The 18,504-nt window shown below is 41.9% G+C and overlaps 1 protein-coding gene across 16 annotated transcripts; it reads right to left on the reverse strand.

The window, feature by feature from the left end:
- Positions 1–1,939: 1,939 nt before the first annotated feature.
- Positions 1,940–16,626, reverse strand: tpm1 (tropomyosin 1 (alpha)). Of its 16 annotated transcripts, XM_030766931.1 has the most exons (10): positions 16,436–16,626; positions 15,872–15,997; positions 15,584–15,709; positions 11,716–11,849; positions 10,341–10,458; positions 9,177–9,247; positions 8,133–8,208; positions 7,778–7,840; positions 7,563–7,632; positions 1,940–3,036 (listed from the first exon to the last, which is right to left on the reverse strand). In XM_030766931.1, exons 1-10 carry the CDS (start codon positions 16,547–16,549, stop codon positions 2,954–2,956), a joined length of 981 nt encoding a protein of 326 aa, XP_030622791.1. In that variant the 5' UTR covers positions 16,550–16,626; the 3' UTR covers positions 1,940–2,953. The 16 variants fall into 16 exon arrangements, with proteins under 16 accessions (XP_030622791.1, XP_030622793.1, XP_030622795.1 ...); XM_030766933.1 differs by lacking the exon at positions 15,872–15,997; XM_030766935.1 differs by lacking the exons at positions 8,133–8,208; positions 15,872–15,997 and adding an exon at positions 8,805–8,880.
- Between the last annotated feature and the right edge of the window lie 1,878 nt (positions 16,627–18,504).

Raw genomic sequence — 18,504 nt, forward strand, 5'->3', positions numbered from 1 at the left:
TAGGGTTTTTAATTAGTTTGCCATTTGACATACTTGACTGCTCAACTTCTGGCTTACACCAGAAAATAGTCACAAAACAATTAGTTAGAAAAATAACTGACACATCTTATGTAGGTTAATATTAGTTATTTTTCATTCCTCAAGGTGTCACTCTTTCTCTACTGGTACTGTCATGGGTATAAGGGTTTAGTGTGCGTTGGGTCTAAGTGAGTTACAAACAGCGCATTAAGCCAGAGACTTAAAGTCTGCCTTGAACATGCTCGTAGGTCACACATGTTAAACAGAGTGACAAAGAGTAAATCATCATTAATGAATGAGTTGCACTTACCGCATTTGCCCCGTAGCAAGATCGCAGGCATTTCCTCCCAACCATTTGCACAGGCTACAGTTTTACCAGAACAAATTTACTGACCCAGCTTATGACTCGCAGAAGCAGCAAAACATAACGGATCTGAATTCGCTTCGCGGTATTTTTATACTGGTTTCACACTGGCTTTGATGTCGAAGTGGCTCAGTCGCAACCATGGGCCTGAAGCGGGAACCATGTAAACGAGCTCTTTCATACGGTCACCTACAGCCATAACCATATGGCAAATGGAATATTAGAGGATTTATGCATCTGACTTAACTTTTTTCTTTCAGAATGATGTAAATTCAAGCAGACATGGAGGACAGAGAAAAAGTTGTTTTCTCTCCCCACTGCACTGTGTTGGGCCTTTTTTGGCAATACTGACCTTGAGAGTGTGCAGTCCTTACTGAAATATATGTTACAAATTACAAAATTAGGTATGTTACTGTGACCCAAACATAACATCAACCAGTGTAGCTGTTTTCTTTCTTTATCTGTTTATGCATGTCTGTATATATGTATGTAACATCAGTCATTGACTGGGGGCATTTCAGTGAGTAGTTTTGATTAAGTACGAGACTCAGAAATACTGGACTGTTTGAATCTGGGTATGAAGTAGAGACATAGGCACCACTGAAGTGCTACTTCTCTCTTCTTAACATCCTCTTCTCTTTTATCAGCCTAAGCTCTAAAAGCTCAGAGAGGTCACACGATTCCTGTCAGCACCTCGGAGAGAGTGGAGAGCTTCACCGGTCTGTTTACATTCAGAGCCCGCTGGCGTCAAAGGAGAAGTCAAAACAAAGATAAACTCTCTACTCCAGAACCAAATTAAACTTGACCTTGTTAAGGGCATATTCAGTGCGGCACACGGCAGCAGCTAGCATTAGGGCTGGAGGAACAAGCTGTGCTACAAAACCTATCCTGTGACCTGGCCCCCATGTCACTGATAATGATCTCTAAATGCTCACAGAAACCCTTTGACATTCCTGTTTAAACCAAACAGGCCAGTGTTTGATCTGTTCACTCACTTTCACTCCATCTGCTAGCTAGTTGTGGAGGTACTCTGCATAATGAAATCATAGAAAACTATTTAGTGGGTGAAATAAAAAGCTAAAAATGGCATTAGCTTGTTCAAGTGTGAGGCCAGATTCTTAAACAAGACTTCTCTGCTTTTCTCTCTCATGCTCTGCGAGCTGTGCTAATCCAGAACTACACTCGTGACTCTCACACACACACACACACATACAGGCGGAGGAAACAAGGCCGCAGCCAGCACAAGTCCACAGTAAATGTAATAAAGTAAGCAGATGGACAGATTGCCTTTTGTTGTCAGGCAACGTTCTGTCTTCCGCAGCCACTGAGAGCTGGTGTTCTGGAGCAAATAACAGGACTGCAGATAAAGTCTGTCTGCTGTGTGTATGAGACAGTGAGTAAAAGAGGATGAGCTTGTAAAAGTGAATGCATGACACTGATACAAACAAACAAACAAGCAAACAAACAAACAAACAAATAAATCAACAACAAAATGTGCTCCAGTCTTTAGAAAATCTCAAACTGGGTGGTTTTATTTATATTTATTACCTTTTTACAATTCAGATATGAGACACGTTTAAAACATGTACATTTTTAAAATGCCTGTAAAATAAAAGAGGCACTACCAGATATGAATGGACCATGTTTCTAGACATAATGGAAGTACCACAGGTTTTGACAAAAGCACAGAAAGAAACCCAAAATATAGTCGCCAAAAAAATGCTGCCGTACATTTTGTATTGAGTTTAAGTCATAAAGAAAAATAAATTAATAAAACTGGTACTAAAGAGAAATCCCTTTCTGATCAGGGTACAGAATGGCACTAAACCAATAAGTGGAGAGGAATCCAAATGAAATGTAGGATTTTTTTTTAATTCACCACACAGACTACAAACTGCTGGACCTGTGTTTTCACAGTAGCACCACCATGCTTATGGACCTAATACAACTTATACTTCCAAGGAAGCTTGTCTTAAAAAAAAAAAAAAAGGACTAAACTCTTTTTAAGGATCTTTACTTAACTTGGCTTAAGACTTGAGTAGACTATGTTGACAATTATGTGCATAATTTCAAGATTAAGTGCAATTTTCGTCCACTTTGTCTTTCTTATGGGAGCCCCCCCCCCCCACAAAGTATGTGTATAACCAGACTGAAATGGAAGTACATCATGACATTACTGTCAGGCTAAAGCATGCTGAAAAGAAATCTTTGTTATAAATGTCACATTATTTTATCTGATAACTTGTCAAAAAAAAAAGACCCCATGTAGATGTAGATGTCATTTCAGTGATAAACCAGCCGGTACTGATTCTAGTGTTTCTCACTGTGGGCTGATTTTAAGAAATGCTTTACTCTTCCTAAGATTTTCTCCCAAGATGAGTTTCACTGAAACAGGGTGTGGATGGGATGGTGTACAATGACAAGCCGACACTGGATGGATACTGGATCTCCACTGTGGAGCCAGGGGAGGGTTTATGGCAAGCGAGGTGCAAACAACGAAAACAAAAAAACCAAAACAACAACAACAACAACAAAAAAACCAAATGGGAAGAGGTGGGGAGAACCAGCTTTTCACATGTTATTTAACTCCATTAGGGTTTGGTCCAACATCTGGTGCATATCGAGGTTCTCCTCTTTAGCATGTGAGAGTTTCTCTGTTAGAACATCAAGCCGAAAACAAAAACAAACAAAATGAGATTAATTTCACAATAGAGCACTGATGACAGCATGCAGCAGGAACAATCAGGCACATTCAATTCAAGCTGGCAACAGACATAAACATGACCACACCAAAACCAAGGCTACGCAGGATGGCAATGTCTTACAACTCTATCAAGCATTACTGGCCATCCTAACGTTAACGAATGATAAAACAACGAAAGTGAGAGACATTCCGTCTCAGTGAAGCTGGGCAGGGTCTTCTGCTCAGGCCTTACGTCAGTGCAAGACCAGGGAACAGGCCTTACAGTGGAGTTTTCCATACAATCAAAAAGCATGCGTAACACTACAGTGTGAGTGGACAGCACTGCAGATGGTTAATGAGACTATGAGCAGGGGACGGCCTCCCACAGAGAGAGAGAGAGAGAGAGACAGCAGGCCTAATCCTGGTTTAACATCACTCCACAGTGCATCCTTCACATGTTACAGACGCAGTATGCATCTGTTTTCTTGGAAGATTATTACAATGCATGCATGTAGTATACACTGTACATGTGTGTGTGGTTAATAATAAAAAATCCTTTTGTATCTTTTTTTTTTTAGTCCTCATTCAGAGCCACTCTAAGTTCGTTAGAGAGAAGACGATTTTTCTCAAGTTGCTGGTAGAGACGATCTGAGAAGCCAAGCAGCAGGTTAAGGAAAGAGACAGAGAGAAAGAGAAAGAACAGAGTTGTCAGAGCAGGTGATAGACAGAAAAAAGATGTTAGTTCATATTTGTTGATACTTTACCTCATATATAAAGTATAAAACCCCTCAATGTATGCATATACTCCACAAATCTGTAGGATAAAAGGTCTTGGCCATGGGAAAATGTGTCTTTCCCCCCCCCCCCCTCTGCAATCTAACACTAGGACTCCTTAAATTCAAAAGCAAAAACTCTCAATCCTCCATAATTCACAAATTATTAGTCCTGGAATTATACTCATATAATCTTACTGAAGCATAAATCTGCTTTTGTGGGTGTGAGTGTGAGAGTGAATGAGAGAGAAAGAGGTTTGTGCGTTTGTGTATGTGTGTGTGTCTCAGAGAGAGAGATTATAAGATTTGTCGGGCTGGGTGGGATCGAGAGCATTCGTTTAATTGCGTGGGATTACCTTAAATATCTTTAAATGTGTAAACAAAGGATCAGAGGGTTTAATATTTGTTTTGGGAAACAATTGCACTGAGTCCCAGCGGGACTACAAAATGAACTGCCCACGTCAGTCTCTATGTGCTACATTTTTGTTCTTCAAACCTGTAGTGTTTCAGAGCCTTCACAAAACAGCATATATATACACACATACATACACCACAAAACTACAATTGCCTTACTGCAGAGCATTCAGGTGAGTCCTCCTACTCTGAACGCTTAGTAACGTCAATACCGGAGCACACACAAATCTCTTCCATGTTTTCTCTACTACTTTTGATCTGCTCATCACATGTAAAAGCTTTACCATCCTGTGAGGTTGTCTGATGTCTGATTTAAGGCAGTTCCAGTTACAATAGGAATAAAGTTTGTTTAGAGTTGCTCCAGTGCCACGCCCTGTGACCTCTCAGTGCACATAAAGAAATGCCTGTCTCTGATTAAAACCGTAACTGGCACAGGGTGGGGGCGGGGCCACACAGAGGAGCTGTTCAGTTTCCTCACCACTGCCTTCGCATATGGAAACAGAGGCACAGTGTTACCATAGCAACGCACGCTAGTATCAGTTCTTCTGTGGCTTTGGTAGCTAATCATGATACAGGTCTATCAACAAAAACTGCCTTTGTGATAGCATTTATTCATGAAGCCAGGAGCATTTGAATGAGAAGCCAAAGGTGCTTGCGCAATATGTAAAACAGACTGACTACATTGTAGAGAAGTACTTCTTGGAATGCACCGAGTAACTTCCTCATTATATAGCTAAAATCTATGATCTCTTGCAATGTTAACACATGGAAACCGAGAGACAACAAAAAAATAACCCCCGAAAAAAGGAACAGCAGGGCTTTTCAATTTTATTTAGAGCCATTCAAACCCCCCCCCCCCAAAACTAAGACAAAAACAAAACAAAACAAAAGCTCACAGAAATGGAAAAAACCCACAAAAATAAAGAGAAGGACAAAGCAAAGTGAGAGGTATAGTTTTACGTAGAAGGAAAATGTTTATTTTTACACAACACAGAAAGGATGAAAGGTTCTGTACAAGAGATGGGAAACAATACTAATGGATGAATCCTGACAGAGAGAGGGGTAGGAAAGATAGAAGCAGGGAGGATAGACAGATGGAGAAAGAAAAGAAGAGACGGCTGGAGAAAGCAGAATGATGCCACTCAACCGGCAGGACGCGTCTTTTGATGCAGGGGACAAACAAGTTATCTGCACGGAAGAAAAGAAGCAAAAACAAAGTGATGGAGAAGCCCTGAATGAGTGAATGACAGAAACAGAGAGAGAGAGAGAGAGAGAGAGAGAGAGAGAGAGAGAGAGAGAGAGAGAGAGAGAGAGAGAGGGAACCACTGCACACAGGGATCTCACAATGCCCGGAGTGGACATCTCTACTGCACCCACGTTCACAAACAAAACCTCGCGCTGCGATGTCAAACCTTAGACGTCCTATGTGCTCTAAGTCACCCGTAATACTAGAAAAATCAAACACATCAGAACACGTCACAGGATGTGTTCTTTTGTTAGGATGAAACTGAGGCAAACACCCAGAGAAATCACATGGCTGACTTACCCATCAGCACACAGTTCAAACAGAACTCAACTTCAACTATTCTCAACTTCCGAGCACAAATGAACTTCAAAACACATTTAGGCCTCTCTTCTGGACAGAAGTAGACCGTGTTAGTACTAAATCACCTAAGGTTGACAGGGTAAACAAACACAAGAGTGAAAATGCAGTCTAGTTGTACAGGAAGTCACCCGGTACAGCTTTTGAGGCTTTTTCACTGATTACTTTTACAGAAAAATCAATACAAGGATCACAAAAACAAAAATTTGGGACAAATGTAAACTGTTGCTGTATCCTGCTTCTACAAAAAAACCATGGCTCCGTCACTTTAGCGTTCTAAAGAAAAAAAGAAAACGCACAGGGCTTCACTGTTCTGAGGACAGGAGAGTTGTTGTAGCGAAATGACACGTCGGGGAGGAAAACCACAATGTGAAACGCGCGAGATAAAGGCACACATTTTGCTGATACAAACTCGACGCCGCAGGAGGCCACGCCTCTAAACTTGCGACAGGAAAACCCCGGATAGAGGGAGGAGCCACAGATTTTGTAGAGTGACAAAAACAGCAGATGTAGGGTAGAAAGGGAACACAGAGAGGTGGTGGGGAGGTGAGGGGGGGGGATGAGAGGAGAACACAGTAATGCAGGGAGGGAGAGAGGGGAGCAGCAGACACAGGCAGGCGGAGGAAGAGGTGGTTACATTGAAGTCATATCGTTGAGGGCATGATCCAGCTCCTCGCTGATGGCTTTGTACTTCAGTTTCTGGGCGTACAACTCATCTATTTGGAGGTGATGGGAGGGATGGAGGGAAAGTGAAGGTGGAGGGGGTGGATGGGAGGGAGGGAGGGTTCAGGGGGGAGGGTTTGGTGCATCCAGTCCAGCAGCGAGACAGGCCCCAAGAGAGAAAGGTGACATCGAGCCCAGAAAAAAAGAAAGAGAGAAAGAGAAAGAGGCAGAGAGAAAGAGAAAGAGGCAGAGAGAGAGAGAGAGAGAGAGAGACAGACAGACAGACAGACAGACAGAGGATGAGAGTGGAGAAAGAAAAAAAAGAGACAAAAAGTTATAGAGGAATAAAAACAGAAATGTGAAATTCAGGAAAACAGAAATGTGAACAGATATGTCAAATTCCTCAGAAGCTTCAGGACACAGCAGATGGTGACAACATTTGTGGCTCTTCCAGCTCAACAACAATGCTAACGCCAAACCAACCAACTCCTTAATCACAATAGCAACTAAATGAGAAATTCCTCTGTGTGTGTGTGTGTGTGTGTGTGTGTGTGTGTATGTGTGTGCACTACTGGATGCAGTTTTGATCAGCAGCTACACATCAGCAATTCTCCTTCATTGAAACCCAATTATGAAAATGATGCCTCTGACAAGACCAGATAAATACCACTAAAGAGCTTAGCAATAAAAACCTAATTATGCTTAAAGCCTATGTTTAATCTAGCTTCCCAAAACTGCTCTAGTTTAACTTACAGAGTCATAAATATTATTAATGAGCTCTCATTTCGCTATGAACCAACAAAATTCACACATAGAAACTGTTGAGAAAGACTTGTAGAGGAAGTGAAAGGGTCAGTTGGAGAGGAGTTTTGACAGTGCATAAAGGAAAGGTCAAAAGCATCATCGCTCTCAGCGGGGTGTGAAACCTCATTGGAAGTTTGGCTTTGTGGCTTCTCTGAATGAGGCTGACTGAACAGTACTGAACGCTTAGCTCAGACCTGGAGAGTCTGAACAGAACAGGGAGAGAGTCAGAGAGAGTCATACCTTCCAGGTCATCAATGGTCTTCTCAAGCTTGGCTACAGATCTCTCAGCAAACTCAGCACGAGTCTCAGCCTGGGGCGAGAGGATGTGCCGTTAGACTCGTCACACGCACACATGTTCACACACGTATACATATACACTCTCTCTCTCACACACACACATACACACACACACGCACACACATACATATATATACATAATAAGCAATAAAACTCACCTCCTTCAGTTTGTCAGTGAGAACTTTGATTTCCTCCTCATACTTGTCCTCTTTCTGTGAGTACTGTGGACATGAAACAAGAAAAATGAGTAAACAACTGCAGACAACAACAGTCAGTCAGCAATGACTCCAGTGGACCTTATAACCAACATAAAAAAGCCTCCTATCGTTATCTTACCACCTCAAATAATTCACTACCTCTTTGGATTAAACTCAACTCCACATCTTCTCATTTCAACATCATTTTAACACAAACATATTTTCTTTCTCCTGTTGGAATTAAGCATCTCATCACTCTGGGGCTTCAAAGATGGCTCCCAGATGGCTCCTCCTGGAGGGAGGCCCGCACACCTACCTTCTCTGCCTGGGCCTCCAGTGACTTCAGGTTGTTGGTCACAGTTTTCAACTCTTCCTCAAGCTCAGAGCATTTGCTGGGGTTTTAGAGGAGTGCAGAGAGGAGGGAGGGAGTGGAAGGGAGGAACAGGAGAAAAAGAGAAGAGGAAAAAAAAAAAAACACAGCAGGTTGGATATAAGGGAAATGCAAGAAAGGAGTAGAAAGTTGGGGAGAAAAAAAACAAAAACACAATAAAAACCCCCAAAATGAATAAGGACACAGGTGACAATAGAATAGGGGAGCTCAAGGTCCCCCCCCCCAAATGCAGGAATGTGCCACACCCACTCTGAGGGGGTGTGAGAGGGTGGGGGTGGAAAAAAAAAATCTATTCTCTGTATGTGTATATGTACAGTACGTCTGTGCGACTAATGTGTCATGCAGCAACCCTGTTTGGTCAGAGGGGCAAATATCTTTGATGAAAAGTCTAAAAAAAGTTAAAAAAAGGAGAGAGAGAGAGAGAAAGAGAGATAAAAAGCAGATGAAAAAGAAGAATGAAGCAGATCGAGCAAGGGGGGAGCATGCAGGAAAGCAAAGATTCATTCTGCCAAGCCACTGAACATGACTGGCGTGAGAAGGCTATCTAAATCTGAGTACGTCAGACCTGAGGAAAAAAAAGGTGTTAGCGTGAAATACCTTCATCTCAGAGGCTTTTAAAGCTTTAAACGTTTGGTCCAACACTCTTAGCTCTTCTTCTAATCTCCGCACTCGTCTGTTAGTGATGGTGAGGAAGGAAAGGCCGTTCCAAACGTGAGGGACATGCAGGTTAATAGTACATGCAAACAACAACAATAACAACAAAATAAATAGTTGTGACATTAGGCATGCACCAGATGTTGAAAAGAAAAACTCTGACTTTTTCTCAGTAACGGTCGGTGAGAGAGTGGGAGAGACAGCCTGAGGAAAGTTAAAGATGAACATGCTCATGGTGTTAAGAGCGTGAAGAACTGATAAGTGAAAGAGAAAATCGATTTGAAGTGTGTGTGTGTGTGTGTGTGTGTATTTTACCCCTCAGACAGCTCAGCACGCTCCTCTGTACGCTCCAGCTCACCCTCAACAATCACCAGTTTACGGGCCACCTACACACGCGCACGTGCACACACACACACACACACACACATACATACACACAAAACACACACGTTACCCTCAGTGCCATCATACAACTGAACACGTAGATGCAGGTACAGATCTGTCAAGAGTTACTCTCCACGATCTAGGGTGAAAAAGACTGAAGGAGAGAACAGTGATACCACACAGCGAGTAATGGAGCCCCAGACTGGAGCCACTGGTATGTTCTACTTCAATAAGATCAATAAAAGCTTTAGCTTCCTCTGCAGTGGCTATTTCCTCCAAAAACTTTAAATATCCTCTTCTATAGCATTTATTCTCCTAGATCATTATCAATGTCATCCAATAATAAAAACAACACTGAGGACACATGAAGGAATACAATTTTGGGAAATATGTTTCTAAAGATATAAAATAACAAATGTGCATTACAAAAAAACTCACCCAATTTCTAAAGTGTGAGATCTAACAATGTTCATATGTTGCATTAATCAGTCACAGAGCGCACATATCTCACACACACAAACATGGAGTGAGGTATGTATGCAAGTGAAATATACTGAATGTCTGTGTAAGCTGGCTATGTGTTATGTTTTAAGTCTGAGTGGGCAGGCGTCAGATGCTACAGGTTGATCTGTACGTAGGCGAAGAATAATGTGTGTTGTATGTAAACAAACTGCTGGTTTCGTTATGCGCTGTGTGGCCGTGCAGGAGGTTCTGTGTTGGGTGGCCGGGCAGGAGGTTCTGTGTTGTGTGGCTGGGCAGGAGGTTCTGTGTTGTGTGGCTGGGCAGGAGGTTCTGTGTTGTGTGAACGTGCAGGAGGTTCTGTGTTGTATGGACAGGCAGGTGATTCTGTGTTGTGTGGCTGGGCAGAAGGTTCTATGTTGTGTGAACATGCAGGAGGTTCTGTGTTGTATGGACAGGCAGGTGATTCTGTGCTGTGTGGCTGGGCAGGAGGTTCTGTGTTGTATGGCAGGGTAGGAGGTTCTGTGTTGCGCGGCAGGGCAGGAGGTTCTGTGTTGTGTGCCAGGGCAGGAGGTTCTGTGTTGTGTGCCAGGTCTGTTTCGGGATCGGCAGACAGCTGGCCAGTGAAACACTCGCCTCCTCGTATTTGCGGTCAGCCTCCTCAGCAATGTGTTTGGCCTCTTTGAGCTGGATCTCCTGCAGCTCCATCTTCTCCTCATCCTTCATGGCCCTGCTCTCAACGACCTTCATGCCTCTGTGTGGTGAAAGAGGGGAGGGAGAGAGGGAAGGAGGGAGAGAGGAAGAGAGGTGTGTTATGGTATGACTCCTCAATCCTTAATCAATGCCTTCAGACAGGACTCTGCTATGACTCTCACTGGGGCCTTAATCCACCTGCTTCCTCATTTGCTTGGTTCATCACAACAATGACTACGTCAGTCTGAGGTCAAAAACACATTTAAAGCATTTTAATCACTGGTCCTGCACCTAGAGCAGGGTCCTGAATTTGGAGAATACACATAGTATTCAAGTTTCACTCATTACATTCCTCTGACTGATTAACTTCCTCTAGCACTTAAGGAAACAAAGAGGGCAAAGGAGTCTTGGAATTGTATTGATACAGGGCCAAATATTCAAAGACTTTAAGAGCCATATTTGACACACCTCTGCGCCATTTCACAATCCAGAGCTGTTAGCAGACTTGGGTGACCGGGAGGGGGCTGAGCAATGTGTCAGCACTTGTAAGCCAGGTCTGTCCTACACAGAGCGGCTCTATGCTCAGGTCCAGAGCCTCTGAGCACAGAGAGGCTGTGTGTGTGTGTGTGTGTGTGTGTGTGTTTGAAAACAATGAAGAGGAAACAGGGCCTTGTGCCCTGTGAACTGATGTTTATTCAGGGTTGCACTGACTTGGTGTCAACAGCTTCATGAGTTTATAACAACAAACTGCATCACCCAAAGTATAACTTCACCCCTTCGTCGACACTTTAGACTTCCTCACTGCCCGTGCATTTCAGGCAAATGAGTGTTTATTTTGGGTGATTAAATTTTAACTTGGAAATATGATTATTTGAAAGGAATAAAAAAGAAATGATTCTGCCAGGTTCCAGCTCCTGATGAAACATGTGGAAAGTTGCATGCAATTTTCACCAACAAGTAAATTTTGTTTTTTGAAAAGAGTGTGCGTGTGTGGCGGGGAGGTCTCTGAAAATGAGACAAAATAAATAAATTAACAACAGACCTCCTTCACCACACAAACTAGCACTTGATTCCAGAAAGCACTAGATTTGTAGTACTGGATAGGAAACAGAATCATGTTGTTACTTTACTTCTATGAAACCACCACAGTGCAGAGTCGGCACATGGTAACCACAGTGACAGCGAGAGAGAGAGAGAGACAGAGAGAGAGAGAGAGAGAGAGAGAGAGAGGGAGGGAAGGGAGGAGTGGAGTTTCAGCACATACGGCAGTGAGGCGCCTGTAAGACACACTGAAAGCAAAGAGACAAAGAGCTCTCACCTCTCACTCTCATCAGCAGCCTTCTCAGCCTCCTCCAGCTTCTGAAGGGCAGTGGCCAGACGCTCCTGGGCACGGTCCAACTCCTCCTCAACCAGCTGGATACGTCTGTTCAGGGAAGCGACCTCACCCTCAGCCTATGGAGGGATGGAGGGAGGCAGGGAGGGGATGGTGGTGGTCAAGAGTCAGAGGCACAACACTCTCAAACATATACACAAACACAGTGGCTCAAACAATCAAAGGCTAATGGACAGCACTCGACATAAAGAACTTGAAAAGGCTTCCATCTCTGTGCTGCTCTCACTGTTATGTGAGACAATAAAAAAAAACAAAAACAAAAAACAAAAAAAAAAACAAAACTGCCTGAATCTGCCCACTTGCTTCCATAATGACTTACGCGGGGAAAACTGAATCATTCCCCTGAGCTGGCCTTTCTCCTGATGCTTCATACTGCGTGTAATGGATCCAGGCTTAATGTGGAAGACAAGTCTGAATCCCTGCCTCATTACTGCTCCACTGGGAGAACATTAACAGAGAAACAGGCTGCACACACTACAGGCCACACTGCCGAAGGTCAAACACTAAGCTGGCCTGAGATTAGATTGAGTTTTGACCCCCCCTCTTTAATACAGTAACTTTTAACAGAGCTCCAAGCTTGTCTTCCTCTTCCTCTTTCTCTTTCTATTTCTCTTTCTCTTTTGTTTGCTGGACTTATCAGAGTGTTCAGGAGTAATATCTGAGTTCGTTGCACTTGGGTGACTGTATATGCAAACACCTGCATGCACTTTCTACTGTGCACGCAATTGAAATGTGATTAACAGGCATGAACTGAATAATTTGACTTGTGTAACCTGTAACCCCCTTTTATAAAACTTGTGCCTTTAAGGAGGCCTCATGCTGGCTTAAGGAGCAGTGTTTAGGGTTAAAGTGCGTCTCGTGTTGTTATTGGAGATATGGAGAGTCACGGTGAGATAAAAGCAGTCTGTCACTACATCTAGTTTCTGAAGTCTCTGAAAGTCACACCCGTAAACCAATGAACTTACCTAAAATAAACTACAACCAAACTAATAATGTTTGGCCCCAGCTGTGCCTAGGGTAGTCCCTTGAGATAACAAGACACAAAGCATTGAAGAGTTTTCTTTGTTTCCTGTGTGTGTGTGTGTGTATGACTAGTGCTGCGACCAAGAGAGGTGGGTCCCCTTAGCTTTTTTTTTTTTTACCTTCAACATATGCGACAAGGCAACTTTTCCTTATAAGGCAATCTATCGTTGAAACGTTAACAAGCTAGGTCTCAGGACTTTGGTATACATGTATAGCGAAACTATGATGCTTTACAACAGCATCAGGCAACAAAAGGACTGCACTCAACCTTGAGATGCTGTCTCACGTCACACTACCATGAAACAAAAGTAATACAAATAAATATCTTTGTCGACGAAATCACTAAGGAATAATCAACCTGTTAAATTTAACCAAACAATAATGCTCATCCACATCACAGTTTTACACATACAACGGAACCTTGGGCGAAAAAAAAAATGTAAACTGACAAAAACATGTTTTGCTGTTTTACGTCGAACACTTAACGAGTTTTTATATATATATATATATATATATATATATATATATATATATATACCATCCTGCTTTAAAATTGTTCTTGTGGCCTACTAGGAATAACTACTTGCACTCAGAAACTTTCTCTCGGCCAAAATGTACACGTATGAGGTCGTTCTGCCGTCAATGTACAACCTCCATGGAGTTATCCAATTTGTCCTTCCTGGACCGAATCATTCAGTACTGACAAATAACATGGAACGAGCATGATATATTTAGCATGTTAACAAGCTGCCAAACTACACCGCGGGGTGCACGAGAAAATGCTCCGCTCCGTTATTTAACATCACTTGTTATCACCATATATTTCAATGGAGGCATCTCTAGTTACAGTTCTAATTTTACAAAAAAATAAACATACATAATAGCATCACACGTGACGTACATATAGGTAACAGAAAGGTAAAACAAACGTACAGAGAGTTATTACTCAATATTTAACATCTTGAAACATTTACGTGCTTACAGCTTCTCTTGCTTTTCTCTCCAGCGCCAACTCCCTCTGCAGTTTCTCTGTTCTCTCTTCAGCACTGTCTGCCTGCTCTTGCAATGATTTTATTTTCCGTTTTACTGCTTCCAACGATGTTAATCCAGCCATTGTGGTGTACGACTAGCAAAACGTTGTGCCTATTCGCTTTCCTTGAAAATATTACAGAGCGCAGAAACGCCCTGTAAAGCGGCACGCAAAATATTAGCTGCCCTGTTTGTTTGCTCGCCAGAAGACGCACAGCAACGTCTAAATGTAATACCGGAAGTAACCATGTTTCATGTGAAAGGTAGCATTCTAGTAATTAACCATATATCGTAATGAATCGTAAATTATTTTGATTGTGGTTCTTATCTTAGTTGATAATATTATATTAGACATTTTGTTCAGATTCCAATTATCTTAATAATGTGGGCTTGCCCTACTATTAACATTCCTATGGCACATTCCTATGGTCTCATGAGTTAATTTAGAGTGCCCTCTACTGGTAAATTATGATTTAATCGCAGATCGGCGCGTTCACATGCGGATTCAATTCTGCGAAAAATCCAAATATTTTTAAAAATCCTGATATGTATTGGATAACCAAGATTAAAACTTTAGGTGCCCGATACAATTAATAAGCGTAAATGAAAACTGTAAGATTTTAATTGATGTAAAAATACAATGTATAAGCGAAAATGTAGCTTCCATGTAAATCCAGAGGGTGGCGCCCTAAGCGCACGTTCCAAGGGAAATGGTTATTGCGGAGTGTCCCGACGCTCCTTTCCTATTTATTTACTTACTGCAGTATTAAGTATTATATAAATTGATGTACATAAATTTGACATAAATTTTTTTTAATGGAGTAACAGTTAGTTTCAAGTAATCGATCTCTTTCAAGAGAATTCATACGTATGGATTTTGTTCTCAAGAAAATACAAAGGGTAGGAAAGAGTCTATTTAATGTCAGAACAAAAAGAGCCTAAATCATAATAAGCAACCTTCCAAAAAAACTTTAACCTGGTTGAATTGTTCGGTGAAGGGGAGTATGTCGTGAATGCAATGTTTTATCCATGTATAAATGTTTCTGTCATAACGTGATGTGCGTAGTTTACCTATAGGATCTTAAATCAATGAAAACTGTCCAGGGCTGGTTGAGTAAACGGCCAAGTGAGGCGCATTGCCTTTACCATATAAAGCATTAAGCTAAATTTAACGGTCCGCATACGCTCCAATCTAAGATTGCAGATTTAGCAAGTCCAGATTCTTCTCTAGAGCGTGACTTAAGATTTTTCCATTTGTTGTACTTTAGCTGCGTTTTGATCAGTACATGTAAATGGGTGACAAGAAGAAGCCCATTATCAATTCAAATTCATTATGCCATTAAATTCACCACGTCATATTCGTGTGGTGTTGCGAATACGTGATATCAAACACACCCAGTGCAAATACACACAAAAATGGTGAAATGACAGTCCAAAGGGAACCGTGAGGTCCATCACGGGGATAATTACACTTGGAGTAATTAATTTGCAACTTAGAAAACTGTGTTCTGGACAAAGATTAAGACCAACTCCGGACTATGGTATTCAGAATGGAGAACTCAATTCGAAGTGTTATTCAGTCCAGGACTGGTGTTAACCCTTGCCCGAAAAAACACTTATACTTAAAAAAAATCGTCATTCTGTCATTTCACACACAGAAAGACCAGTGACACAGAGAAAATGTGGGGAAGCAGTGATCTGCCAACAATATGAGGTTCTGTGAGGGCCCTATCATACTCACATCTGTGGCTGTCTTCTCAGCCAATTCCAGTTTCTCCTGGGCTTCTTTAAGAGCCTCAGAATACTTGTCCAACTCATCCTCAGTTGCCTTCAGCTTCTTCTGCAGAGCTACCAAGTCGTCCTCGAGCTGAGTGTGTTTTTACATAGTTTTCAGAAGCGGTGATCAGCGGGAAGCAGAGTGCGTGTGCGCGCGGAGAGCGCGAAGAGGCAGGCAGATAGACAGAAACACACAGACAGGAGAAAGGAGGAGAAGAATTATAGAGGGCTCAGGAAACAGCACTCAGAATACCTTTGTGGCGGTTTTGTCGGCCTCGATCAATTTATCCTCAGCCTTTTGGAACTCGTCAAGCACTCTGTCTCTGTGGTCCTCAGTTACACGCAAATTCTTTTCCACCTCTCTTATCTCGTCCTCTAACTACACACGCATGTAAGTGACAATTTCCAGTACGCGTTAAACTTTACAAAACAGATTAAAAGGGAAAAATGTAACAAAAGCTTTGCTTTCAACTTCAGATCACACAACATTTCATATAGCTCTATCAGTATAACTATTATCAATGTAACTCAACGAATTACTGCGCGGATTACGCACAATATGATTTGAGCGAAATTATAATTTATAAGTTATTATAATGTTATGGAATATACTTTAAAACATAGGCAAATAGGCAAACAGCAGTAAATGCTAGTTTCATGCTCAATTCCTACTCCTTAGTTTAGTCGATTTCCTGTATATTCTATAAATCCAAACAGGTGAGGTAATCCATTTATTCTGGAGGTATAGAGCTGGCAAACCAAGCAACCAGCATCCATTCCTACGGATAACTTTTAATTCCCCAAATAAAATGCCGACCTGTTTGCTCCTGTCCTCTGCTGCCTTCTTATCTGCCTCAGCCTGCTCAGCTCTGTCCAAGGCATTCTCCTTGTCGAGCTTAAGCATTTGCATCTTCTTCTTAATGGCATCCATGGCTGTTTATTGTGTTTGGCTGCACCAAAAAGTCCGAGAGAAACCACAATAAAGAAGGTTGGTCCGAAGCTAGAGCGTCTGAGCCGAACCGAACACCAAGCTGGAGTGCAAGCGCTCTCTGAGTGTGCCCTGTCAAATATGTACTTACAAGGGGGGGCGACTGAATTCCTTTGGACATTCAATACTTTTTTGGAAAAGGCCTGTCCCGGTTCGTTCGCCATACCCTATCTTTTTTATGGATCTCAATGGCGATTCGCTGTCGCAAGACATTTGACCGTTTATATGACTATATATGGGTGTGATGGGCAAGGAGGCAAACCTCTCAAGGCGGCCGTTCCTATTTCTAACGCTGGAAACGTTAAAGCGAAGGAAGACATTTCTCTGAGGACGAGGCTGAGAACCGGCGAGATATGTCTTTCTGTTTAACGCATCTTTCTTCTTTAATGTTTTTCTTACTGCAGGAAGTATGCAGAACACACATGGACAGCCCACAGGGCATTTCTTGTTAAGGATACAAAGTTTACTCCTGTTATTTTTATTTGTTAAAGTTTCATCGCTGCGCCCTTGGAAATTTCAAATTACTTTCAATTTGGTAACTGCACTTCGTATTTTGTAGCTTACTTCGAACCTCATACGATTTCACTCAGAGCGTTTTAAAATCACGTCTTTCCCTGAAATGTAACTTAACTGTAATGTTTTCCTCTATCCAAGGTGCCGAACTAAAAAACTGAAAAAAAAAAAAAATCCACATGAGCCACCAATCTGTCTCCTGCGCATTCCCGGATGGAGCACATTAGCGGTTCTTGACAAACTAAATGTATTAACCTCGTGGGAGGCATCGTATGAAGACGGGTCAACTGCACTATCAGTGGTGAGGGGCCAGTGGTGAAAGAATCATTTAGCCACTAGAGGCATTGTTAACAGTCTTCAGCGAGTGAAAGACATGATAGCTCTCCTGCGATAAGATATCAATAGCTTCTGGTAACCAGTCTCTAACTAGTCACCAAAGTGTCAATATTCCAATAACTCTTAAATCTGACATTTGGGCTTTACGAGAAGTCGACGCGAAGCAATTTCAGCACAAGCACAGAACTGTTTGTGCGTGGACAAAAAAACTCTGATTGCACAGACAGTTACTTTCAGTTACATTCTGTTACATTCATAAATCCCTACATAAATCCTACAGAAAGTTTCTAATAAATCAAATTACCCCGACTAAAAACAGACACACAAAACAAGTTACACACTGATTAATAATTCTTTAACCCAGCTGGACCTCGAAGTAAATCTGCTTTTAGAAAAAAAAGTGGCTGATTATCAGATATTGTGCTGAAATGTAATGTAATGCTGATGTAAAAGGTGAACTGGTTCTTAAAGCAACCATAATACAGCTAACAACAACAACAAAAATGAAAACAACGCAACAGCCACACTTGGGTGCTCATGGACAGAGGTATATATTATACCTATCTTTATTCATATTCATATAAAAGCACAACAAGTACACTGTTCTCATAAACATATGAGAATCCCATATTACAATCTCAGCTGGTTTATTGGTTCAGTCATTGACTGAGACAGATGCCCACCTCTGCTTTCTTCAGGTTTTAGGAAATATCTTCCATGTGCTCCTGCTCTCACACTTGAGGTATTCACTAGGACCTCCTTCTCTCAGCCTACCCTTCTCCTTCAGAAATCCTTCCCTGGGTATTTTTAGGGACAGCCTCCTTCCAGCACCTGGCCCAGTCAATAAAGTTTTCCTAAGACACAAATTCAAGAGACCACAGTCAGATATAATGAGCTAACCACACTAAAATAATCTTGGCTTTCAACTGCTGGCGCATTAATTTGTTAAGAATACTGTATGACCATTGAGCAAGAGTCAACACTGCGAACTATCTCCTTCTGGCTCAACATATTCAAGGAATCTATCTATCTATCTATCTATCTATCTA

This window comes from Chanos chanos, chromosome 2 (genome assembly GCF_902362185.1).
Source record: "Chanos chanos chromosome 2, fChaCha1.1, whole genome shotgun sequence".
Classification (NCBI taxonomy): Eukaryota; Metazoa; Chordata; class Actinopteri; order Gonorynchiformes; family Chanidae; genus Chanos; species Chanos chanos.

Bases quoted from the DNA above. Each gene is read 5' to 3' on its own strand.
- tpm1 (XM_030766931.1), bottom strand. From the start codon at position 16,549: ATGGATGCCATTAAGAAGAAGATGCAAATGCTTAAGCTCGACAAGGAG. The intron at 11,850-15,583 runs GTGAGTATGATA...ATCCCTCCATAG, and splicing joins CTGAGAAGACAGCCACAGAT to GCTGAGGGTGAGGTCGCTTC. The intron at 3,037-7,562 runs GTATGACTCTCT...ATGTTCTAACAG, and splicing joins GACCATTGATGACCTGGAAG to AGAAACTCTCACATGCTAAA.